Source organism: Castor canadensis, chromosome X (assembly GCF_047511655.1).
Source record: "Castor canadensis chromosome X, mCasCan1.hap1v2, whole genome shotgun sequence".
NCBI classification, from domain to species: domain Eukaryota; kingdom Metazoa; phylum Chordata; class Mammalia; order Rodentia; family Castoridae; genus Castor; species Castor canadensis.
The window spans coordinates 67,209,793-67,231,258 of NC_133405.1; the positions used below are offsets into that span (position 1 = coordinate 67,209,793).

The window sequence follows — 21,466 nt, forward strand, 5'->3', positions numbered from 1 at the left end:
CAAAACCATCCTTTTAACACATCATTCCTAATTAGATGATTAGTGCTTAGAAAGGCAGAAGATAAGTCATTTGCATAATTTAATCATAAGAAGAAGTTAAAGATACAGATTTTGCTGTTCGTTTGTACAATTATCTTCTTCAGCCTGGGGGGCTGAGATATTAATGTGATTAAACAGTATTTCTGCAAACAGGCAACTGTGTGTCCTCTATTAAAGCAAGGCTGGAGGCAAATGAAAAATTAATTTTAGAAGACAATCAATTTTATTCTACATGACTGTAATAAATAACAGCCCATCTACAGACAACTCATTAAGCCTTGGGAGGGTACATGTGTCACAAACTCTAAATGACATACACGGCTGAATTTTCCACCAAAATAGAACTAGTAATAAATGGCCTACCAGCTGCCATATCAGCCTGGAAAGTCAACATACCAAAATTTCTTAGAAAAGGAAGTGCATACGGTGTCACTAACACTCAACCAGTTAATTTAGTCCTGATTGAAAAAAATTCTGAAAACCGGTTCACTTTATTCTGAAAATTTCTCTTTTTCTTATGCTCAGAATGAATGTATGTGTGTGGGTACACATTTATTCCTGTGAGCACTACTTTCAGTAATGGTAAGAGCTAACATTTACAAAGCTATTTTTATGTGTTAAGTACTTTCTGTATATCATTTCAATTAATCCTAACAACCCCATGAGTTACATGACTAACATTATTCCCTTTGTTAGTTGAAAAAAATGAGGTTTAGATGGTCCTACCTCTAGAAAGTGCTGGATTCAGGACAAGTAAGTCTATTTGACACAGAACAGCAATTCCCTAGGCTTTCATTTGTCAAGAGGAGCTGTCAGTAGAATTAGAATAATATATCCCTAAAGTATAGCAATAAATTTCTTTAAAATATGAACATTTCCATAACTAAATACATTTCATTATAATAAATCATAGTTACACTGTCTAACCAACAAACTGAAAACATCTTAAGTACTTATATCCATGTACTGTTTGGCAATTTGAAGGATAAAATGACACACCAGACTGTCCTGAAGTTAAGAAACTCATAAGCTAGTTTGGGGACAGAGAAAACATAAATACCTTAAAATTTAAAATTGTGTACCCCTCCAAAAAAGGGACAGGTGATGTGCAGATAAAGGCTCAGGGAAGCAACAGATCACTGGCTGTGAGGGAAGTCTCCATAAGTAAGACTTCAGCTAGATCTTTAAATATGGCTGTTTTCAATAAGACCTTGTGTAGAACAATTATTCTTAGAAAAGAATCTCAACCTCATGTTTAGTGATATCAGTTTTCTCAGGCAGTTTACATTACATCACTATATTTCCATTCAGTTTTAACAAAGCTGCCAATGATTCATGCTTAAATAAAATATTTATTTGAAGTGTTAATCTCACCAGATTTGAAATATCAGGCAGGATGAGTAATCACTTGTTCCTTTAGTTTTCTTTTGTGTAATGGAGATGAAGGTCATAGTAAATAAAATAGTCTTTCTAAGACACTTTGAACCATCTATCCTGATTGAGATAACCCAGTGTTTAGCACATGCATATTTCTCTTTTCATTGTTGGATAGAGGGGAAGCAAGATTTTTAAATCAACCCAATGGAGCTAAAATCAAATTCTAACAATGGAATTGCCTTTTCCCCAACTAAACTAGAGTCTTAATAGCAGATGTTACTACATCTGGCTTCCCTTGTTATTCTCCAGCTGCAGAAATTAAAACTCACTCAGAATCAGTGACAGGACCTAATGGGAGTTTGCAAATGCTGACCAAACCCTTCTTCCCAATGAGTGGTTAGACAAGCCCCACCAGAGCAAATTTGTTTCTTAGGTGATTAGTCAGGAATTAAGATTGAGATCACCAACTTCTTAGCTTTGCTCTGCAATGATTTCGCATGAGAACCTGATGTACAGCTTAACTACTTTTTTTCGTCACCAAACTCCAAGGTCACAGAAATCCCAAGAGCCCAAGAGTAAGTGAGAGAGTATCTGCAAGAAGTGGTGACTACAGAAAGGGCTATTTAAAGTAGCTTCCATGTGAGGTTAATAATGCATGAATCAGAAAACATCAGGTGTTTTATATACATATATATTATACCTACATACATATATATCATACATACACACATATATATTATACATACACACATATATATTATACATACATATATACACTGATTTGGTTTCTGCTTCTATGAATGTATTATGAGCCATCTATACATAAAGAATCATGACTATTTCTTAGTTCTTCACTGTGTCAAATAGATCTGTAGCACTTTGTTAAAAAATAGTGATGTGCTGAAATGAAAGTAGGAACTTAATTTACTCTTCATGAACATATGATTTACTAATAATATCAACAAACACACATCATGGGACCAATAATATTCTAAGTATCAATTCAGTTTATAATAAAATTAAGTACATCTTCCACTGTAAAATAATGTTAACACTAGATGAAGTAAACCAAACATTATTTCAGTTATTTAGAAAACATCATTTTTAACCATATTCTCCAAAGGCAGCTTAGCTAAATCACAGCATGTCCATGACAAATCAGGGATTATTTATACAAATATTCAAACCTTCAAAATATAGTGAATGTGGATTACTTTTAAAACACTTTCAACCAAGATGAATTCCTTAAGTTCTGAATTCCAGCAATTTTAATTTGAAAATTTTAGAAATTAAGAATAGTTTTTAACACAGCAAACTCTGATAGCATTACTGTATGCAGTACAAAATTTTAAGTAAAATGTATTAAGACTTCTCTTTTAATTCTTACAACTTCAATAAAAATGTACACATTACTACCCAACATTCTAGCATTTTGGTTTCTTAGCTTCCTCTGATCTAACAATCTTGCCTTCTCCATTTCAGACACTCAAGCCCATGGTCATACCCCAAACACTTTGTAATTACCAAGAACTGCAACCCTTTCATGTTATTAATTTGGTGCCTCCTAACTCTCTGACCACTGATATCTATTGTATACTACTAGTACTCCAACTCTGACAATCTTCTGGCCCTTTCTTGTAATTTCCAATTCATTGAAACTACCGTACTTTCACTGATTCTCACCTCCTTGATGTCCTCTTTCTATTTAGACAATTTGATGTGTTCTCATTCATTATAATCATTTTTTTCAGAAACCTTAACTCTCTTGCCTCTGCCACTTTGCTATACACTAACACCACCTAACAAAATCACAATTCTTGCTAAATCCAATTATTTACTTACTTTGTACCAGTACTAATGCAGTTTTACATGGTTAAATTAAAAAACATACAATCACACACTATTTTGAGTTTATGATCATAATGGGTATTTAATGTTGCCTGCAATCATACTGATCTTCTTTTTAGTAGTTTGCTCTTCTACTTACCCAGGTCACTATTTCAAACTTTTTTTCTTTTCAAACTCCCCTTTCTCCTTTTAAACCTTCCCTTCCAACCCTCCGTCCCAAATGATGACCTAATTACACTTCACTGAAATAACCAGAAAAGAACTTCCTTGAAGTTCCGATAACATTTTACCTAGAATTTACATCCACATACCCAGCCTTCCCATTTGTTAACATAGATGCACTAGTCTTGCTTCTCTCAAAAGCTGATGCTTAGAGCTGGCGGAGTGGCTCAAGCAGTAAAAGCACCTGACCTGCCTACCAAGTCTGAGGTCCTGAGTTCAAATCCCAGTTCTGATAAAAAAAAAAGCTGATGCTTCTACTTGGACAATAATACAATCCACTCTCTCCTACTCAAGAATATCACTTCAGCAATACTCCTCTCTCTTTCTTATAATATTGGTTTATTTCTACTGGATTAATACTAACAACATATGCTATTATTTCTTCCATCTTAATAAAAAGTAACTTCTTGATCCATCCCCACATTGACCATTCTCATCTAAATCCACCACGACTTGTGTGCTATCTCTGCAGAAAATTCCTAGAAACAGTTGTTCATACTCCAATCCCTCTGCCCTATTTTCTCAAACACATGTGCCACTCAGACATTTCCTTTCTACCTTACCATCAAAAAAGTTCTCATCGATGATTACACTGCCATTGTTATATCTAATGGTTAGATAGCAGTCTTGACCTGTTTGCAGCATTTGATAGTTGATTATTCCATTCTTATGGACACATTTTCTTTGTTCAGTTTTCAAAACACCATTCTCTCTTGGTTTTTCTCTTACCTCATAGGCTCTTTGCTGATTTCTTCTCCTTCCTGATCTTTTTATGTTGATGTGACCAAGGACTTAGTGCATGAAACTCTCCACTTTCATGTTTAAACCCACTCCCATCCTAAATGTATTATCTCCTACTTAGACAACTCTCTCAGACACTGGACTTGTATATCTAATGCTGATATCTCTGCTTAAAAAGCAGAGGTACTGGCTGGATGCAGTTGTTCATGCCTGTAAACCCAGCTACACAGGATCTCAGCTCCAGCACAGCTTAGGCAAAAGGTTAACAAGACTCCATCTCAATCAACAAGCTGAGCATGGTGGCATGTGCCTGTGGTAGTAGAAGGATCATAATCAAAGGCCTGCCTTGGCAAAAACTCTAGACCCTACCTGAAAAATAACTAAAGCAAAAAAAAAAAGCACTAGAGGCATGCCTCAAGTGGTAGGGTGCTAACCTAGCAAGTGTAACCCCCTGAGTTTAAACCCCAGCACTGTGGGGAAAAAAAGAAATACCCAAAAAACGAATATATACAAACTCTCAACCAAAACCTGTTCTGCCTATAGTTTTCTCAAATGTTAAGAATTTCATCCTCCCACCTGATTTTTCCCAAATCTGTAACTATTTTCTTTATCTCACACCCCGTGTCTAATCTATAAGGAAGTTCTGTTGGTTCTGTCCTTGAAACCTATCCAAAATCTGACCAATTCTTGCCACCTTTACACTATTACTATTCTCTCTCTCTCTCTCTCTCTCTCTCTCTCTCTCTCTTTCTCTCTCTCTCTCTCCCTTCCCTCCCTCCCTCCCTTCCTCCACTGCAAAAGCATCCTGATCCTGATTTCTACTCTTGCCCCACTTGAAGCCTGTTCTCAACCTAGCGACCAAGTGGCTCTTTAATTACCTAAGTCAGATCCTAAATACTTAAGTCAGCCATCTCATTCAAGGTAAAAGCCAAAGTCCTCAAAATGACCTAAAAGGCCTTATGTGTGAACATCCCCCAACATTACCATTATGATCTCTTTCCTACTACCCTCCACTCACTCAGTACACTATAGTCACAGTAAACTTCTTAATGTTCTTCAAAGCTGCCAGACATGCTCCTGCTTTAAAGCTTTTGGTCACATTTTTTTTCCACTATCTGAGACACTTTCTGAAGATTCTGATTGACTAACTAACCTCCATTTTAGGTCTGTTAACATATCTCATATTCTCAATGAGGTCTACCATTCCCATGCTATTTAAAACTGGAACTGACTCCAGTCTCTACACTCTTACCTTTCTCCACTTGCTATGTTTTTCCATAGCACTTACCACCTTCTAACATACAAAATAGTCTCCTTTAGTATGCATGTCATTGATTCTTTTCCCCCAACTACAATCCATACTCCTTTTAAAGGGCAGAGCTAGTTACCTGTTTATTTTTCACAGATTTATCCAAAGTGAGTAGGAGAATGCCTGACACAGAGTAGACACCAGTTGCTATTTGATGAATGAATGAATGAAGAATGTTAATCTTTTTATGTGTATGTGTATTATCTCTATAATAAGATTTAAAGTTCTCTGAAGTCACCCACAGATCCTACCATGGCATTTTGGATACAAGAGGCAATGTTTTTCAGTAACTAGGTCTGAGTTTCATAAGTTCTTTCAATGTTATGCTTTAATGAACTTTTGCCATCTCTACACACTTTCTTGAATTAGCATTCCTTCCACTTTTCAATTCAGAATATAAACTTTTGTTGATTCTCAAAACCATTTTGTAAATGTATATTGAACTAGTCTCCATAAAAAAGAATGTTGTTACTACATTTCTGAAAGCAACATAATTGAAAGACAGTATTTCCCATAAGGGCAGTCACTGTGAAGACATCATAGTGAAGCTCCTGACTTTACTTCTCACTATGACATTTCACATAATGTCATACCTACCTGGAACAATTATCTAACTAATGGTCTTAAGGCCACCAGTCAAGACAGCCTAGAAAGCCTGGCATCAGTGTATCACGCCTATAATGTTCACAACTTGGGAGACTGAGATCAGGAGGATCATGGCTAAAGGTCAGCCAGGGTGAGTTGTTCTTGAAACCCCATCTCAACCAATAGCTGGGTGCAATGACTGGTGCCTGCCATCCCATGCTGCAGAGAAAGTTGAGCTCAGGAAGATCTCAGTTTCAGGTCAGCTCAAGCAAAAAAAAATTTGTGAGACTTCATCTCAACAGAAAAAAGCTGATGGTAGTGGCATTCTCTTATTACCCCATCTTTATGAAGCTTAAAAAGTAGAACGATTGTGGTCCAGCCTGGGTAAAAAGCAAGACCCGATCTCCAAAATAACCAGGGCAAAAACTGCAGGAGCTGAGGCTCAAATGGTAGAGCACCTGTCTAGCAAGAATGGAGCCCTGACTTCCAACCCCAACCCCAACAACAATAATAATAATAAAGACTACCTAGAAGAGAATCCAGTACCAGAGGAGGCACAATAGAAGGCTTAGATTGGAATTAGCTCTGTCTGTACTAGACTGTGTGGACTTTGGCAATTCATTTTCCTTGCCTATATTTCCATTTTCCCATCTAAAATGGAGACCAGATGACCTGTCTCATGGAATTGCCATGAGAATAAATACAGAAAAGAACCAGCTTTGCAGCCTGTGAACTTGTGCATAAATCCAAAACTATTATTCTTTAGAAGCACTGCAAGTTTCATTATAACAATAAAAGATGCTGATTTAGCATTGAATGAAAAAAGTCTAAATGAGATTAAGTGACACTCACAAATACAATATTATAAAATGTTCAGTCACCTGTTCATTAAAAATTTAGAAACTTTACAACAAAATTCAAAAAGACACCATTTTAAGGATTAGATTGAATGGGTGGGTCAGTGTATGTAAAGGCACTATATAAACTATAAACCAGCATGTACATGTAAAGTTTTTACTATTATACCTTGCTAGTGATTTGAAACCTATAGATATATTTTCCAACTAAAGGCAGGTAGTACTTATTTAAATTTTATTATACTTATTAAATCCAAAACTGACAAAAATGCCATTTTGGCATTCTTTAATTCAAATGTTAAAGTCTGTTAAATAATCTAGAATGCAGTGGTTTAAATTACTCCCTGAAATTTTTTTTATTGTGTTGAACACAATAAAATTTCACACATGTACCCGCAGGCAAAATTTAACCCTTTTCAAAAAATTCATATCCAACATGTATCTCAAAAATGTACTATGGCAAGCTAGATCAAGCTACAATCAATTAGAAATAGCAAGGAAACTTCCCAAAGATATGCAAATGTCAACTATATGAATTTATAAGTAACATCTTCAAGAATATTAAAGGAATATTATTTTAATAATACATGCACAAATGTTTAATTATGACTTTTCTGCCATCAATTGACCTCAAATGGAATATTTTTTATTCATAGCTAATATTTTTTCCTTTTGTCCCTGTCTATGAATCTGCTACACCTAACCACTAAAATTAAAGGACAATTAAAGAGATGGCATGGGCTGGAGAGTGTAGCTTAGTGGTACAACACTTGATTAGCATGTGCAAGACCCTGGGCTTGATCCCTCACACTGCAGAGAGAGATTCATTCCAGAACTCTGTGGAAAAGCCTTCATTAGTACATTCTATATGTCCTATCTATCTATTAACTAGTTGCTGGTCCATTCTCTATTTCTATAAGAAATATTTTCTCATCAAGTTTTCTCTACCTTTATTTGCTTCAATCCTTGTCCATACCCAAATAGAACTACATCAATGAGCCAAAATATACTCCTCCTGTCTTAAAATCAAGAGGCTTTCTAACTGCATAGAAAAATAAGTTATTGAGCTTCACTCTTCCTTTTTTTGATGGAACATAGATTCATAGGTCACAAACACATTTAAATTTCTCACTAACACAAAAAAATACCTAAGAAGAGGAATTTCTTTTGTATTTACATTTTAAAACTGAAAGCCCTTGTATAAACAAAACAAAAAAAACCCACCAAACTGCACAGCAGAGCAGTCATTCAATATAATGGAATTAAACTTCAAAGAATAATAGAAGCTGTAGACTCTGGCAGAATGGAGATTATGAGAACATCATACAGCCTCATAAAAAAGAACATGCCTGAAATTGCAAAAACCTGTCTATTATCTAGTCTGACAAGGACCAATCCAAAACAATCACAAATGTAAGGAAGTGGCTATATTAATTGTGCTTATACCAATTAAGAACTAAAATAGTTACTATCCTCTTCAGAGGTCACACTGTTCAACATTTGCCCATGGTCAAAATGACCGCTCTTAGTTTAAGATGACACTTGAGCCCTACTACTATATGGGAGAATCAGCAGAACCTGTAGAATCTTATTCAGAATTGACATTCTGTATTACAATTTTGTTTATTTTTAATTTTTTTGTCTTCACTGAAAAGGAAACACGATGCTCAATTTCAATATTAAAAAAGTGCAAGCTGCTTTGTTACAAAACTGAATGTGTACATTCAAAAAAATGACTAGTCTTGCCAAGACATGATCAGCATCACAGCCATAATGTTTCTTTTCTGAATTGCAAGTTGAAAATCAATTAAGTATTCCCTTCACAGAATAGAAATTCTTCATTAAAAAAAATCTGAATTAGAGCGATACTGATGGGCATGCTTTTACCCAAAAGCCATTATTCTTTGGTATCCACAAATATTTATTTAGCTTACAGAAGATGGTTATTTAGACATCCTAAGCACAGGAAAGTGTGTTAAAGTCAACAATTGGTCTCATGCAATTTTCTAGGTTTTGATCTTCTAACAGCCTATTAAGCATTCATTAAGACCATAAATCTTTTCACTGACAATGTATTCAAGCAAAATATACTAACTCAGTACTCACTAACCAACATAATCCAGTACACTGCTGTTAGCTATGACATATATGCCATATCTCTCCCTGTCCTTTAATTTTGTATTTAATTCAACATTCACATGTTTCTGGACTGTCTTCTCTTCTTACAGCGAATTTTCATGAAATGTAAATAAAATTTAATATTAGAATATTCAGACCACATTTGGACATTTAACATTTAAAGATTCTGAGAACGTTTTCCAATGTACTACGAAACCTAACGTTGTTTTAATTTTCCATAGTTTTCTATTGCATATATCATTTACTGTTCCTTCCTACAATGTAGGTTAGTAGAGAGTTAACCATGTAACAATTAAACCCTACTCTTAGGTTAATTCTAAGAACACTAGTTTCCTCTTCATAAGTAGCCTCATACATAGTACTTATTAAGGATTTTTGACATGAAATGATATGTTAACTAAAGAGGAAAATATCACATAGTACAGATAGGTGTTCAAACTGAATGCTCTAATTGGCTTATAAATTGAAACTTAAAGTTCGTGTACTATGCATAAAATGTACTATGCAGTAAATTTTTTTTCTATGAATGAACTTCCCTTTAGTCTTCCTCAAATAAAAATCTGAAGGGTACTCATAAACCTTTACAAAATAAATTTAAAGTTTAGCATATTGCTTGCTATTTTCAAAGCAGCAAACTAAACATCAGATGTCTAATTACATGTTTAATTACATGGTTACAAGTAAACTTTCTTTCCAAAATTATTTATGTTCAAATTTAAGGGTCAATATACAAAAAACAACCCTTTCTCAGCTCTGCTTCAATTTTTGAAATATAATATTGTACAGGACCACATGCAAAGCAAATGAAACCTTAACACTGAAGATCTGACTAGTTTAAAACTCTTAACACAAATGAAAGTAAGCTTTTTAACTTAAAAAACAAATTTTAAATTTACAGTTGCACATTTAATAATTCCCAGTATTTTCTCTGAATATCTCTAGTATAAGTCTAAACACAAAAATAAAACTGTAATGTTTACTTATAGCACATGAAACAGAGAAAAAGAAATTTGACAATAGATATGGCAAAATCTATAATTAGTTAGTAAATATAATGTGGTTTATACACCCTAAGCTAAAGATGACTGCATAATGTAAGTGATGAGAAAAACAACTGTTTTGTTTACTTTGTTCACAGCACCTAGACCATTGCCTGGTATGACTTATATACCCATAATAAGTGCTGGACACAAACACACACACACACACACACACAAGTGCATACACACACATGCACACCCTCATATAGAAGCTATCATAACAAGGCTCATCATTTATGAGCGATCAAAAGATTAATTTTATTTAAACTGCAAAATTTAAATAAATAGAAATGAATTTTCCAAATATCTGCAGATTAAAGACAATACAGCAAAAAAGATACTTACTGGAATCTAACATATGTCCTCAGGAGAACTGTCCCAGGTAAGGATAACTTGAGTTTTTGTAATAAACCTCCATGGATTGAACTGAAGAGGAAAACTGTATCATAAGGCACCTGGCCCATATTGTTAGTATTACACAGAGGAGGTCTTTAGTGTTTGTATGTTTATCATCCTTTCAGAAGGATTGAGACCTAACATATGTATGTACATACATATATATAATATATATTTTATGGATGGCCATACTAAAGTTTTAGTGTAGTTTCTGTGATTTAGAACATTTTAATACAGCATGAAAATTAAGATTCTTAAAATAAATATTGTGTCGTTGCACCTATGTACCCTCTTACCAAAAGCCATTAAGAGATAATACAATTTATGATAATTACATTTTTTAAATGTTTTCAACTTTAGTACAACAGAGTATCTATTGATATGTAATGTAAATAATGCACTAACAGCATGGTAATAAAAATAAATGTATCCAAATATTGTTTGTAATGAACGTACTGTGCTTTTTAGACAAACATGTAAGAGACAGACTTCTTCCAAAATAACAAAAAGCTCAGAATCTAACATACTGCTGTAAACTATAATGGTTATAACTGTTAATCCAATACACCTTTTATACAAACCCATAAACACATGAGTGGAAAAATAGCACAGATGTTCATCTGTAATGCAATTTCCATTCAATTTCCTAAGTGCGGTCCCTGTGTGCAAACTAGCTTAACGTTATGTTTAGCTTGCAAATTCTTTTAATAAATAATGAATGTAATAAAACTAGGAGATCAATGGCAAGCTGAGAAATCATAAAAAAAAAGCCTTTTGTGTTCAGGCTGCTGCCCACTTCAAACTTTAATCCAGAGACAGATCAATATTGCTTTTTCTTTTTAACCCATCACATAAATAGCAGATAGACTAAATGTTGCCTGAATGCAGTTACCACCTAGCAGTTGCCAGCAACCTGATAAGATCACTGAACATGATTGCAATTAAATGTTTTATACCTTTACATACACACTACATTATACATTATTAAGCAGTAAACTTGTTTAGAAACAAAAAGGTTGTACAGCAATAAAAATACTGTGGGACATTATTTTTTTTAATTTTCCTGCACTATATAGTTTTCCAGATGTGCAGTTACAAAGTTTTCACCACAATTTTCTCTAATAAACTAAATAATTATAATTGGTCAAAATAATACATAGATATGAGCAGGTCCAATCTCAAGGGGTCTTAAATGAAAGGAAATTTTACTCTACAAAATTAATTATATCTTAAAGAACTAAATTGCTCCTTTAATTGGGTGATAGGAAGGAAACCATGCAAATTTGAGTTTAAATTTGATTAGGTCTTCAGATTCTTCAGGGAAAAATTAAATTTCTTGTAATATGCATTTGTGTTTCCACTCACAAACTCCAGAAGTAAGGGAGAAAGACTGTCTTCTTACCAACTCCTTTTGGATAAACAAGCAGGTTCTGTTTGAAAGCAGGATCACAAGACAACTGCCACAAGCATTACTGCTGGTATCAGGTAGTATAAATTTAAATCACTTAGAATCATTTTATGGTACTAGGTTTACTTTTATTTATTAATTCTTGCCTACTTATAACACTAGAACATCTCCTCTAGGTTTTTTACTAAAAGGAAATATCAAGGAGTCATACTTTCTATGATGATTTATTAAATTTCAAATATCTAATTTCGTATGTTAGAGTTTGATACCTTTACATGGGGGTATGTGTAAGGTTTATGTCAGGATTACAGATGGTTTTACACTAGAGTTAAAATTTCCAGATTGTGCCTTTCTAATAACTGCATACTTTATGCAACGATTTCTTACATATCTTTTTTTAAGGAACAGCAGTTAATGCAAAGAATTCTGATAAAAAAGAATGAATGTGTATATTACTGTATTCATTCAGCAAATGTAAATTAGGTGTCTAATACATACAAAATATTAGGCTTAATGAAGTTTTACAATGAATATTACATGAGTTAAAAATGACTCTTCAAAGATTATTATTACAAACCAAAGGTATTGTTTTATCTAACAAATTCAGTTCTCTTTTAATGCTACCAGGCTAGGAACTGATAAAAATAACTATTTGTTTTTTATGTTATATTCAGTTTTGCATGAAAATTTGTATTATACCTTACATTTGCAGTCTCAGTATAAAAATTTCACAAATTATAATATGTACTTTTAACATTAAAGAAGAATGAGGTTTGATCACACCATGAATGCATGCATGTGTTTTAAACAAAATTTGGAAAAGAATGTTAACTATTATTCATAACTTTATTGAAGTTCATTATAAACTTCTCTTTAAACTCCATAGATCTTAACACATTTCCCAAGCTTCTAAGTTTACCTTAACACTGGAGATGAATTTTTTCCTGAAGAATTTGAGATTGAAACAGTATTGAGAAACAGTGTTTCTTCTTTTCCTATTCTAATAAAAGTAACAATAAAATTATGGTTTAAAATATTGTAAAGTCCTATAAAGAGGATTTTCATATAAAAGCTGATGTGTGTGTGTGTGGTGCTAGGGATCTGCAAGTGTTCTACCACTGAGCTATATCCACACCTAAAATCTCTCTCTCTCTCTCTCTCTCTCTGTCTCTCTCTCTTTCTCTATCTCTCTCTCTATATATATATATATATTTAAATTTGACCAAGAGGAAAATGGAATTTCCTTTCCAAATTTACATTTTCAAATACTAGACATTAAAGTTATATCACCTACATTACATTCTATATCAGATCAATTGGCAACATTGTTTCTCTCCCAAATGCAAGGTAATGAAGTAATTGGTTAAATGAAGTAGCGTATGGTAGTTATGATATTTAATGCAGGTAGGTAAATTTTAATAGATTGAAATCAAAGGTCTTTTTAGTGGTTATGTGATCTTTTATAGTCTAATAAATTAAACTAGAAAGGTAACATTTATTGTTACTGAATGTTTTATGGTTTACAAATCGCTACTCAGACAAATAACTGATATATACAAAAATAAAATATTTTTCTAAGATTTTCACTATCACAAAGTGAAGAAATCATTAATACACCATGACCAGGCTGTCACCTTCTTACTAAAAAAATATTAAATGCTGAAGGAATTCTAAAATCCCTTGGTAAAAGTATATTGCAGCTACATTAAGCCAACAAAAAGCTTATTTGTAAAGATTTAAAAACTAACACCTTCTGTAATCAATTTAGAAGCAGTATTATTCTATTTTTGATACTTTCAATGTGTCCCAATCATATATTACTAATTCTTATTTTTCTTCTGTGATTAAATATTAATATTGAGGCACTATTAAGCAGCTACATCATATTTAGGTTTTATAATATATTGATTCCCACCATTTTGGAATAGTTAACAATATGGCATGGATTTAAGGTCTTTCTCCAGAAGAATCTTATTATTGCTTTGATATTTTTCTCTGATTTCTAAGCAAAATAAAGTAAATTTAGTTGTTCTAGCAGAAAATGGAAAAATGGGATGCCGTCACTTTAAAAGCTTCAATCTCTTTGACATTGCTGGCAGTGTATGGGAACATTAATGCATCTGTCATGATAACAAGCTAAGAATAACATCTAGACATCAAACCGAGCAGAGAATCCATCTGAAGTGATTCATTCAGATCTGTCTCATTGATTTATTAAACACAAGGCAACATCTGCAGCCTCACAGAGCCGCTTGGTGAAATTAATGCAAGATCAATTCAAATGGAAAAAAAGTGTAAAAGAGATAAATCAAAACACAATTTGCATGCAGTTCCACAATCAGGCTTATTGGGTTCAAATGCTCAATTTCCCTTCCAAAGCAAATGTGTTTAAATGTTGTTTTATTGTTGTAGAATTACGTGATCTGAAGTAACAGTGAAGAGTTTTACAGGTCTAGATGTTGAAAGGAAAAGAAGAAAAAATGCTACCAAAGATCTTTTGAATATGCAACAAGAATATCATTAATACCTAATTGCTTTACTTTGGGAAAAGGATGGATGTCGTTTTTCCCAAAACATAATATTTTCAGTTTTGGACCATTTACTTGGTTTAATACATATTTGAAATATATGGAGTGGATTAACCCAAATAATGTGTATTTTTACTTACATAAGGTAATGTGCTGCTGGAGATCTAGATTGCCAACTAAAATATAATATATTGTGATGAGGATTTCCCAAAATTATGGTTGTCTCATGAAGCATTTTTAAAACATCTAGGGATTTCATTAAAATGAGATAAGTTTACTTAAGAAAACACCAAATAATTCAGACTTGGTATCTTCTACAAGTATTAGGGATTTCCCATGTAAAAGCACATAAAACATTAATGTCTGAAGACCATCACGGTCTAATTATTTATTGGCATTGATATACTATAGAATGGAGATAATATCATCCACAAAAATCCAAATACATACTCTATTATGTCATGGATCATTTCTTTAATGTAGTATACATCACGCAATAAACTTGTGTGTCACACAAATATGAATACTAGATAAAATACTTAGATAAATACAAAATTCTTAGTTATGCAGAAGTATACATTTCAAATGAATGTACACTTGAAAGTTCTGTGCATTGGCATTTAATTAGAATACTTTAATTATAATCCTGACACCATCCTTGGAATAAAAGGTCAATGTTGACTATGTGGCTGCTTTTAACAGACAGTATGATTATCCCATCATCATCCTATGAAATAAAATGCCTTCATTTACTGTCCAGATTAATTTCTAGAACTGTTTTATCATTTCTAAAAATATAAGTAATACAAAATATTAGCCCAGGAAAGTTATACAAAGTCTTCAAAAATTTTATGATGCTTAACTTCACTGTAAATGCAGAACATCAAAGTAAAGCATGCATAATGAACTATAAAGTATTTGAGTGTGAATACAAAGTCAACTCATCCAGTGCTTACAATGATCATACTTCTAGTATTTGAAAGTAGTTTTAAAATGATATAAATCTCACTATAGTTCACATAAGTTATTGTAATATTGAAGCACATTTATGCTGTTTACATCCTTCACAATAATAAACTATAATTGAGGCATTTCAAATTTTAATTTTAAAAACTGAATTTTATTGTTTTGAATATATGTTGAATCATGTCTCCAATAATTATCAAAATGCTTTCTTAATAATACATCCTTTTTTCTTTAAGCGTCTAACTACATTTAAGTGACTGCATAACATTTAATTAGCTGCTCCTCAAATGAACTCTAATTCTGATCATGAAATATGACAATGTTACTTTTATGTAGATAGATACATAAAAAGAGATAACACTAAAATATGTTGGTTGATTTCATATTTAGTGAAACCAATTTTTAATTTAGTATTTTCTGCTACTAAACTTAGGAGAATTTAGTAAGGAAACTCATTGCATAAAGAGTGAGAATTTTAGACATTTGCTTACTGAATTTGTCTCTCTATCTGGTATTAAAAACTCCAAATTTTCTTGCATAAGAAATGAAACAAAAATTACAGTTCTTTATCTGCAAAAACAAAAATCTAAAGCAAAATAAAAAGTCTTCCATTTGGTTTTGGATCTTTTAATCAGAATCTCCTGATCCTCATCAAAATAATGTCCCTATAATTTTTCAGGTGAAGTACATGAGAGAAAAAAATTATATTGCCCTTTGAAATGTGATGTAAAACTTGACTAACCTAATAAAACAATGAATGCTCAAGAGTTTTAGTCATAATATTCTCTAGCAATTGAAGTAGATATTATTTCTCAACTTCTTTTCTGGGAAGACAACTTTGAGTATTTCAGTAATTAACTAAAACAAAAAGCACTGGTATAGACCTTGTTGTGATTTTCAGTACTATGAAGGAGATGGTCATGTATATATTTCACTCATTCACTTTTCTTCAGGGCCCATCAAAAGTGTGCCGTGAACAAAATCAAGATGCTACTTACTGGCAAAAAATTAAGATTTCTGAAAATAAGCTATTTTAAAGTGGCCCATTTTGTATGTTCTGGGATAGCACTGAAACATTCCAAATTAAAATACTCTAAGTCAGGACACTTACTTTTCCCCCACAAATTTGATAGAGAAGTCAAGGAATGTTTATTGTGCAGGAAAAGAAAATTGCCAAGGCACCATTACAAATAGGCTTTCCATTCAGCAATGTATTATGAAAACATATCCATCAGGAGATGAAGATGAATCTCTTCTTTCAAATGAGAATAGTACGTGAGAGTTTCCACTCAACTGAACATCTACATTTTCCTTATTCTCTCCCCTGCCCACCTTCAGCTTGATGCAGTAAGAAGGCATGAGTCCTGAAGGACAATCCTCTTTAGCCAAGACTCCATTGGAACATCACTCATCTTCTTGGAGTATTTCTATAAGAGCATTTCCTCCATCTTTCCTTCCTTCTTATGGCATCATTCTGCTCTTTTCCACCATTTCTTCTCTCTTAATGCCCTCATGTCTCATCTACCTATGTAGTCTCTCTTGGACCTTCTTCCCACTTACATTCCTCACTTTTCTTTTCACTGAATTAAAAAGGCATAGAAATAATGTTGATCAAAACATTAATTTCAAATTGTAATTGATAATGCAGGGTTTTTAAATTATTTTAGGTTCATATTTCTATAAATAGTGTTACCTAAAGTCATGAAGCATCTTTTCTAAGTGTTATCATATTTTGGAATTTTAACATGATCATAAGGGCATTTGCATCTGTAAAATTTAGTAATGTTATTTCATCATTAATTATATTTTTCCAAGAAATTATGTTTTTTCCTATCTAAAACTTGCAGTGTAGGTGTGTTTCTTTCTAGTAGTTTTCTTCAACTTCATTTATAGATTGTATTCCTAGAATATATTTTATATATTTTTACAATTATGTATTGCAATACTTGTAACATAATTGTATAAAATGCATGTAATAAATAAAAGACCCATGAAGAAAAAACAGAATAGAAGGAACAAGCATTTTATCACAAATATATTTCTTCCTCCATATTTAATGTTTCTCTATTACCTATATACACATGAATACACAAAAGTCATTAAAGCAAAAAAGCTAGCTATGTAAGTGCTATGATAAAGAGTAAATAAAATTTAATTGGATTAAAATAATAACCTAAAAACATATTATAACAGGGTCCAAAAATAATATAGGTCCACCAGCCTCTGAATACAGAGTAATTTACCATTTTTCCATTTAATAAGTGCCTCTAATAAAATTTAATTAAAGAAAAGTTTCTATATACAGAAGGAACAAAATCACAATAAAATACTAATCTATTTACTTTTAAAGTGAAACTTATAGATCTTTCTCGAGAATGTATAAATTAATTTTTCAGGAAGGAAATTTTCCCTATGTGTAATAATTGATTATTTTAAGAATGAGTATTTATGAGGACAGAGGAGGGGAGAGAAAAAGGGGAAAGAGAGAGAGAGGCAGAGGTAAAGAACAGGAAAAGAAGGTGAGAGGAATAAAGGGAGAGAGGGAGAGATGAAGAGAGGGAGGGAGAGAGAGAGAGAGAGATGTAAGAGTATTTCAATGGCAACAAATGAATTAAATGGCCCTCATCAAAAATCCGTAGTAACCCACTGATTTTGTATATTAGTAAAATGTTTTGTAACCAAAATAAAATTTTCTTTCTACTCTTACAAACCATAATTGCTTGTTTTTATTGAAAGAGGGTGTTATCCTTTGTGTATTAAGGCCATCTATCTTCCTTAACAAAAGCTGATCTAATAGCCAGATTCGTAAGCCCTAAATATGAATCAGGTAGGCGTTCTCATATGAACAGGTTTCTGTTCAATTGCTTCAACACAGAAGTACACTGTTTAAAGGAAAAAGAAAAGGTTCTCTTGTAAGTTCTCTAGCATTATCTTACTGTAGCAGTAAGCAACAGTTTGTCTACAAGTTGTCAGTATACTTCAGCTAAATACAGCAATTTGGATTTTACAATTTAGTTCATAGACCCAGAGATCTCATCATTTAAAGTTTCATTGTGAGACAGTGTACCTCAGCAGAAGTTCTTTGGAAGATGATAAACATTAGTGTCGTTTTACAACAAAACCTTTTGCTCCCAGATGATGGTGAGTTCTTGGTTTGTATATGAATCTCATGTGCCAAATTTATACTTTCTTAACTGAGATATTACGAGATTTGAAATGCTAAGAAAACTGATTCACAGGTATTTTGAAAAGTCAAACAATCCTGAATATAGTTTCTTTTCTTTTTCACTGAAAACACTGACCTCAATTTGCTTCTGTTGTGCAAATGGACACTGTTAAGTCTCCAAAGTACTTCTAAACTGTGATATGAAGGAGGTACGCTTAAGCCAGGGAAACTGGTTATTATCATTTAAAGAATCTTCTCTTTGGGGAAATGGGAGCCTTCCAACTGTTTGCTAGGGAGAAGAGTTGAGAACATCTTCTCTAGAAAACCTACTGACTTCTACACCAACCCCTAACCCAGTCCCCAGCCCCAGTGTTTTATGCCCTATGTTACTATCTGCAGATAACCCAAAAGGGACAATCCCAGGAAAGTGACATCTGTCCTCATTGTTTTTCAAAAAATAGTACTCATGTACTTTCCTGTATCGTGCATCAGGGAGCTTTGCACGGCAGGCATGAGCATATGTCCTTACATGCACTTGCGAACACACACACACACACACACACACACACACACACACACACCCCACCTCCACACACAAAAGCACACATCCTATACACTTTCACAACAAACACACAGGGTGGGGATTGAATCACCCTCTGGGATGGATTCTATACTTTCGACCTCCTGTATCCCCCAAATGCTGTGTTCTGGGTTGCCAGCTTAGGAGCCCAGTTTACAGCTCAGCTGCCCACCCCCCCAAGAAGCCCTTGGTATCCGTGTTCAGAAGAAAACCTATCCGACCCGTATGGCCACAAAGGAGCAGGAAAGAAAACCAATAAAGAAATTTACAAATAACCACAAGCAGCCAAAAAGCCATGCAAGTTATGGGCTAAAGTTTGAGTAGAGGACTGCAAACTTAAGCTTGTTCGGGACTTTTTTAGACCGGAGCCCTACCACTGAGCTCGGATTAGAAAGGTCCGGAAATTAATGAGTCCTTCTAGTCTACATTCTCCATGGATTTACAGAGTGAAGAGGCAAGCTAGTTAAGACTCACTCTACAAAGTTGGATGAGGTGATGAGACATGCAAAAGAGGGCAAAGAGAAAAGAGAAGCAGCGAGTCAAGAAACTAATGTCTCACCTGGCATTGGTGCAATCGGTGAACAAAGTTTCGAAGTCTTTCCTGGTGATGAGTTTGCAGCGGTTCACCCCAGGTTGAATGGCCCCGAGTCCTCGGAGGATACGGACCTGCTCCACAGTACACACCACGGGGGATATGTCCAGTCTCTTCAGCTTTGTGTACACCGTGTGCAATCCTCCCACCAGGTGCTTGAGGAAAAGATCAAAGACTTGCGGCAGGCAGATCAGTTCCTGGCCGTCCATCAGGAACGAAGCCACCTTCACCCCGTGCATGTCGACCATCCGGCACTCGTTGGTGTTGGTGTTGGTGTTAGTGTTGCTGCTGCCACCGCTGCCACTACCAGTCCCGCCACCCCCGGCATTGCCGTTGTGGTTATTGGCCATAAAACTGTTGATCACACTAGGGGTTAGACGAGGAGGCTCTCCCGGGGTGGAGTACAGGGGTTCAGCCCGAAATAAGCCCCCCGGGACGCCGACGCCGCTGGAAGTTGTAGAGATCACCGGATTTGCGGAGACAGCCATGGTCACAATGGCTCTACCTTGGGTTCTCAGAACCTCGCTTTCTTGCCCTGACTTCTCTAGGTCCTCTAGCACTGACTCCTTCACTCTGACTTGCTCTCTCTGGAGCGTTCCCGCTCTGTCTAAAGTGTTCGCAAGTCTGGGGCAGCCTGGTTGGCGCTCAAGCTCAGCAACCTCTCAGCAAACAGTGAGCAGCCCCGACCCGCGGCTGCCTGAGACCCCACCCCCACCACGCCCCCTCCCGATACTGGCAGCAACCCCAACCAATGGGCCCCACCCCTTCAGCGCCTGAGTGCACCGAATGGCTGTCGCTGGAGAGGGGGTGGAGACTCCCAACTGGCCTCTGACTATCTGAGGCGGTTCAAGGCTCTCGGGTGAAACCAGATGAAGCAGGGGAAAGAGGTAGTGTTGTGTTCTCAGTCTCTTGCCGCGCAATCTGACAAGAGAACGTCCGATTTTCATGCGGCGCTCTCAAAGTGGACTACGCTATGAACCTATCCTCTCAGAGCTCCAAGAGTGTAGGGTTACAAACACAAACCAGGACTCCTGAACATATCTCCTTCCCGCCACCTCTCTCCCGGGTTCCATTGAAAAAAGTGAGATGCAGCTACCATTCATTCCACTTGCACATCATTCCCAAACTCAGAAGGGACTAAAAGGTGGAGTCGCCCAGCTTCCGGAAGAAAGACTTCAGTGAGTTCAGAAGTAAACAACACAGCCTTTCTCCAGCCCACCTAGTGCGCTTAGCATAAATTCTCCCACACTTAGCACACTCAGATCAGAGTTGCTAGTCGCCAACCTGCTCTTATGCACTGGCATTCATGAAGTCCAGGGGTTATCCTGTGAACATTTTGGAAACACAGACAGGGAGACTTGATTTGTGAGTGGCAGATGGGCTCCTCATTTTAAAGCACTTCCACCACTGTCCTGGAACAGAATGAGCTCTGTCCCCAACCCCTTAGTCTTGAGATTGATTGCCTTGTCCTATTTCCCGCTAAAATTTATAGGAAAGGTTCCTTAATGACTCAAAACCGTGAGTTCAGACTATGAGGGAAGGGTGAGAGTTTCCACTCTTGAATACGGCGTTTTCCTTCCTGGCCTATGGGCTTTCAGGGTCCAGTGATTGGTCCAATGATTTGAAGGACTCCATGTTCTAAAGGTAGCTGAATATTCATTCCTCTTCTGCCA

At 34.9% G+C, this 21,466-nt stretch overlaps 1 protein-coding gene across 1 annotated transcript in view; it reads right to left on the reverse strand.

Annotated features, from left to right (window-relative positions):
- The window catches only part of Dach2 (dachshund family transcription factor 2), a 605,819-nt gene extending 585,367 nt beyond the window's left edge, over positions 1–20,452 (reverse strand). Inside the window, exon 1 of the mRNA XM_074062608.1 lies at positions 19,761–20,452. Within this exon, the coding sequence (XP_073918709.1) occupies positions 19,761–20,281 (521 nt within the window). The 5' untranslated portion in view covers positions 20,282–20,452. The remainder of the gene's footprint in view (positions 1–19,760) is intronic.
- Between the last annotated feature and the right edge of the window lie 1,014 nt (positions 20,453–21,466).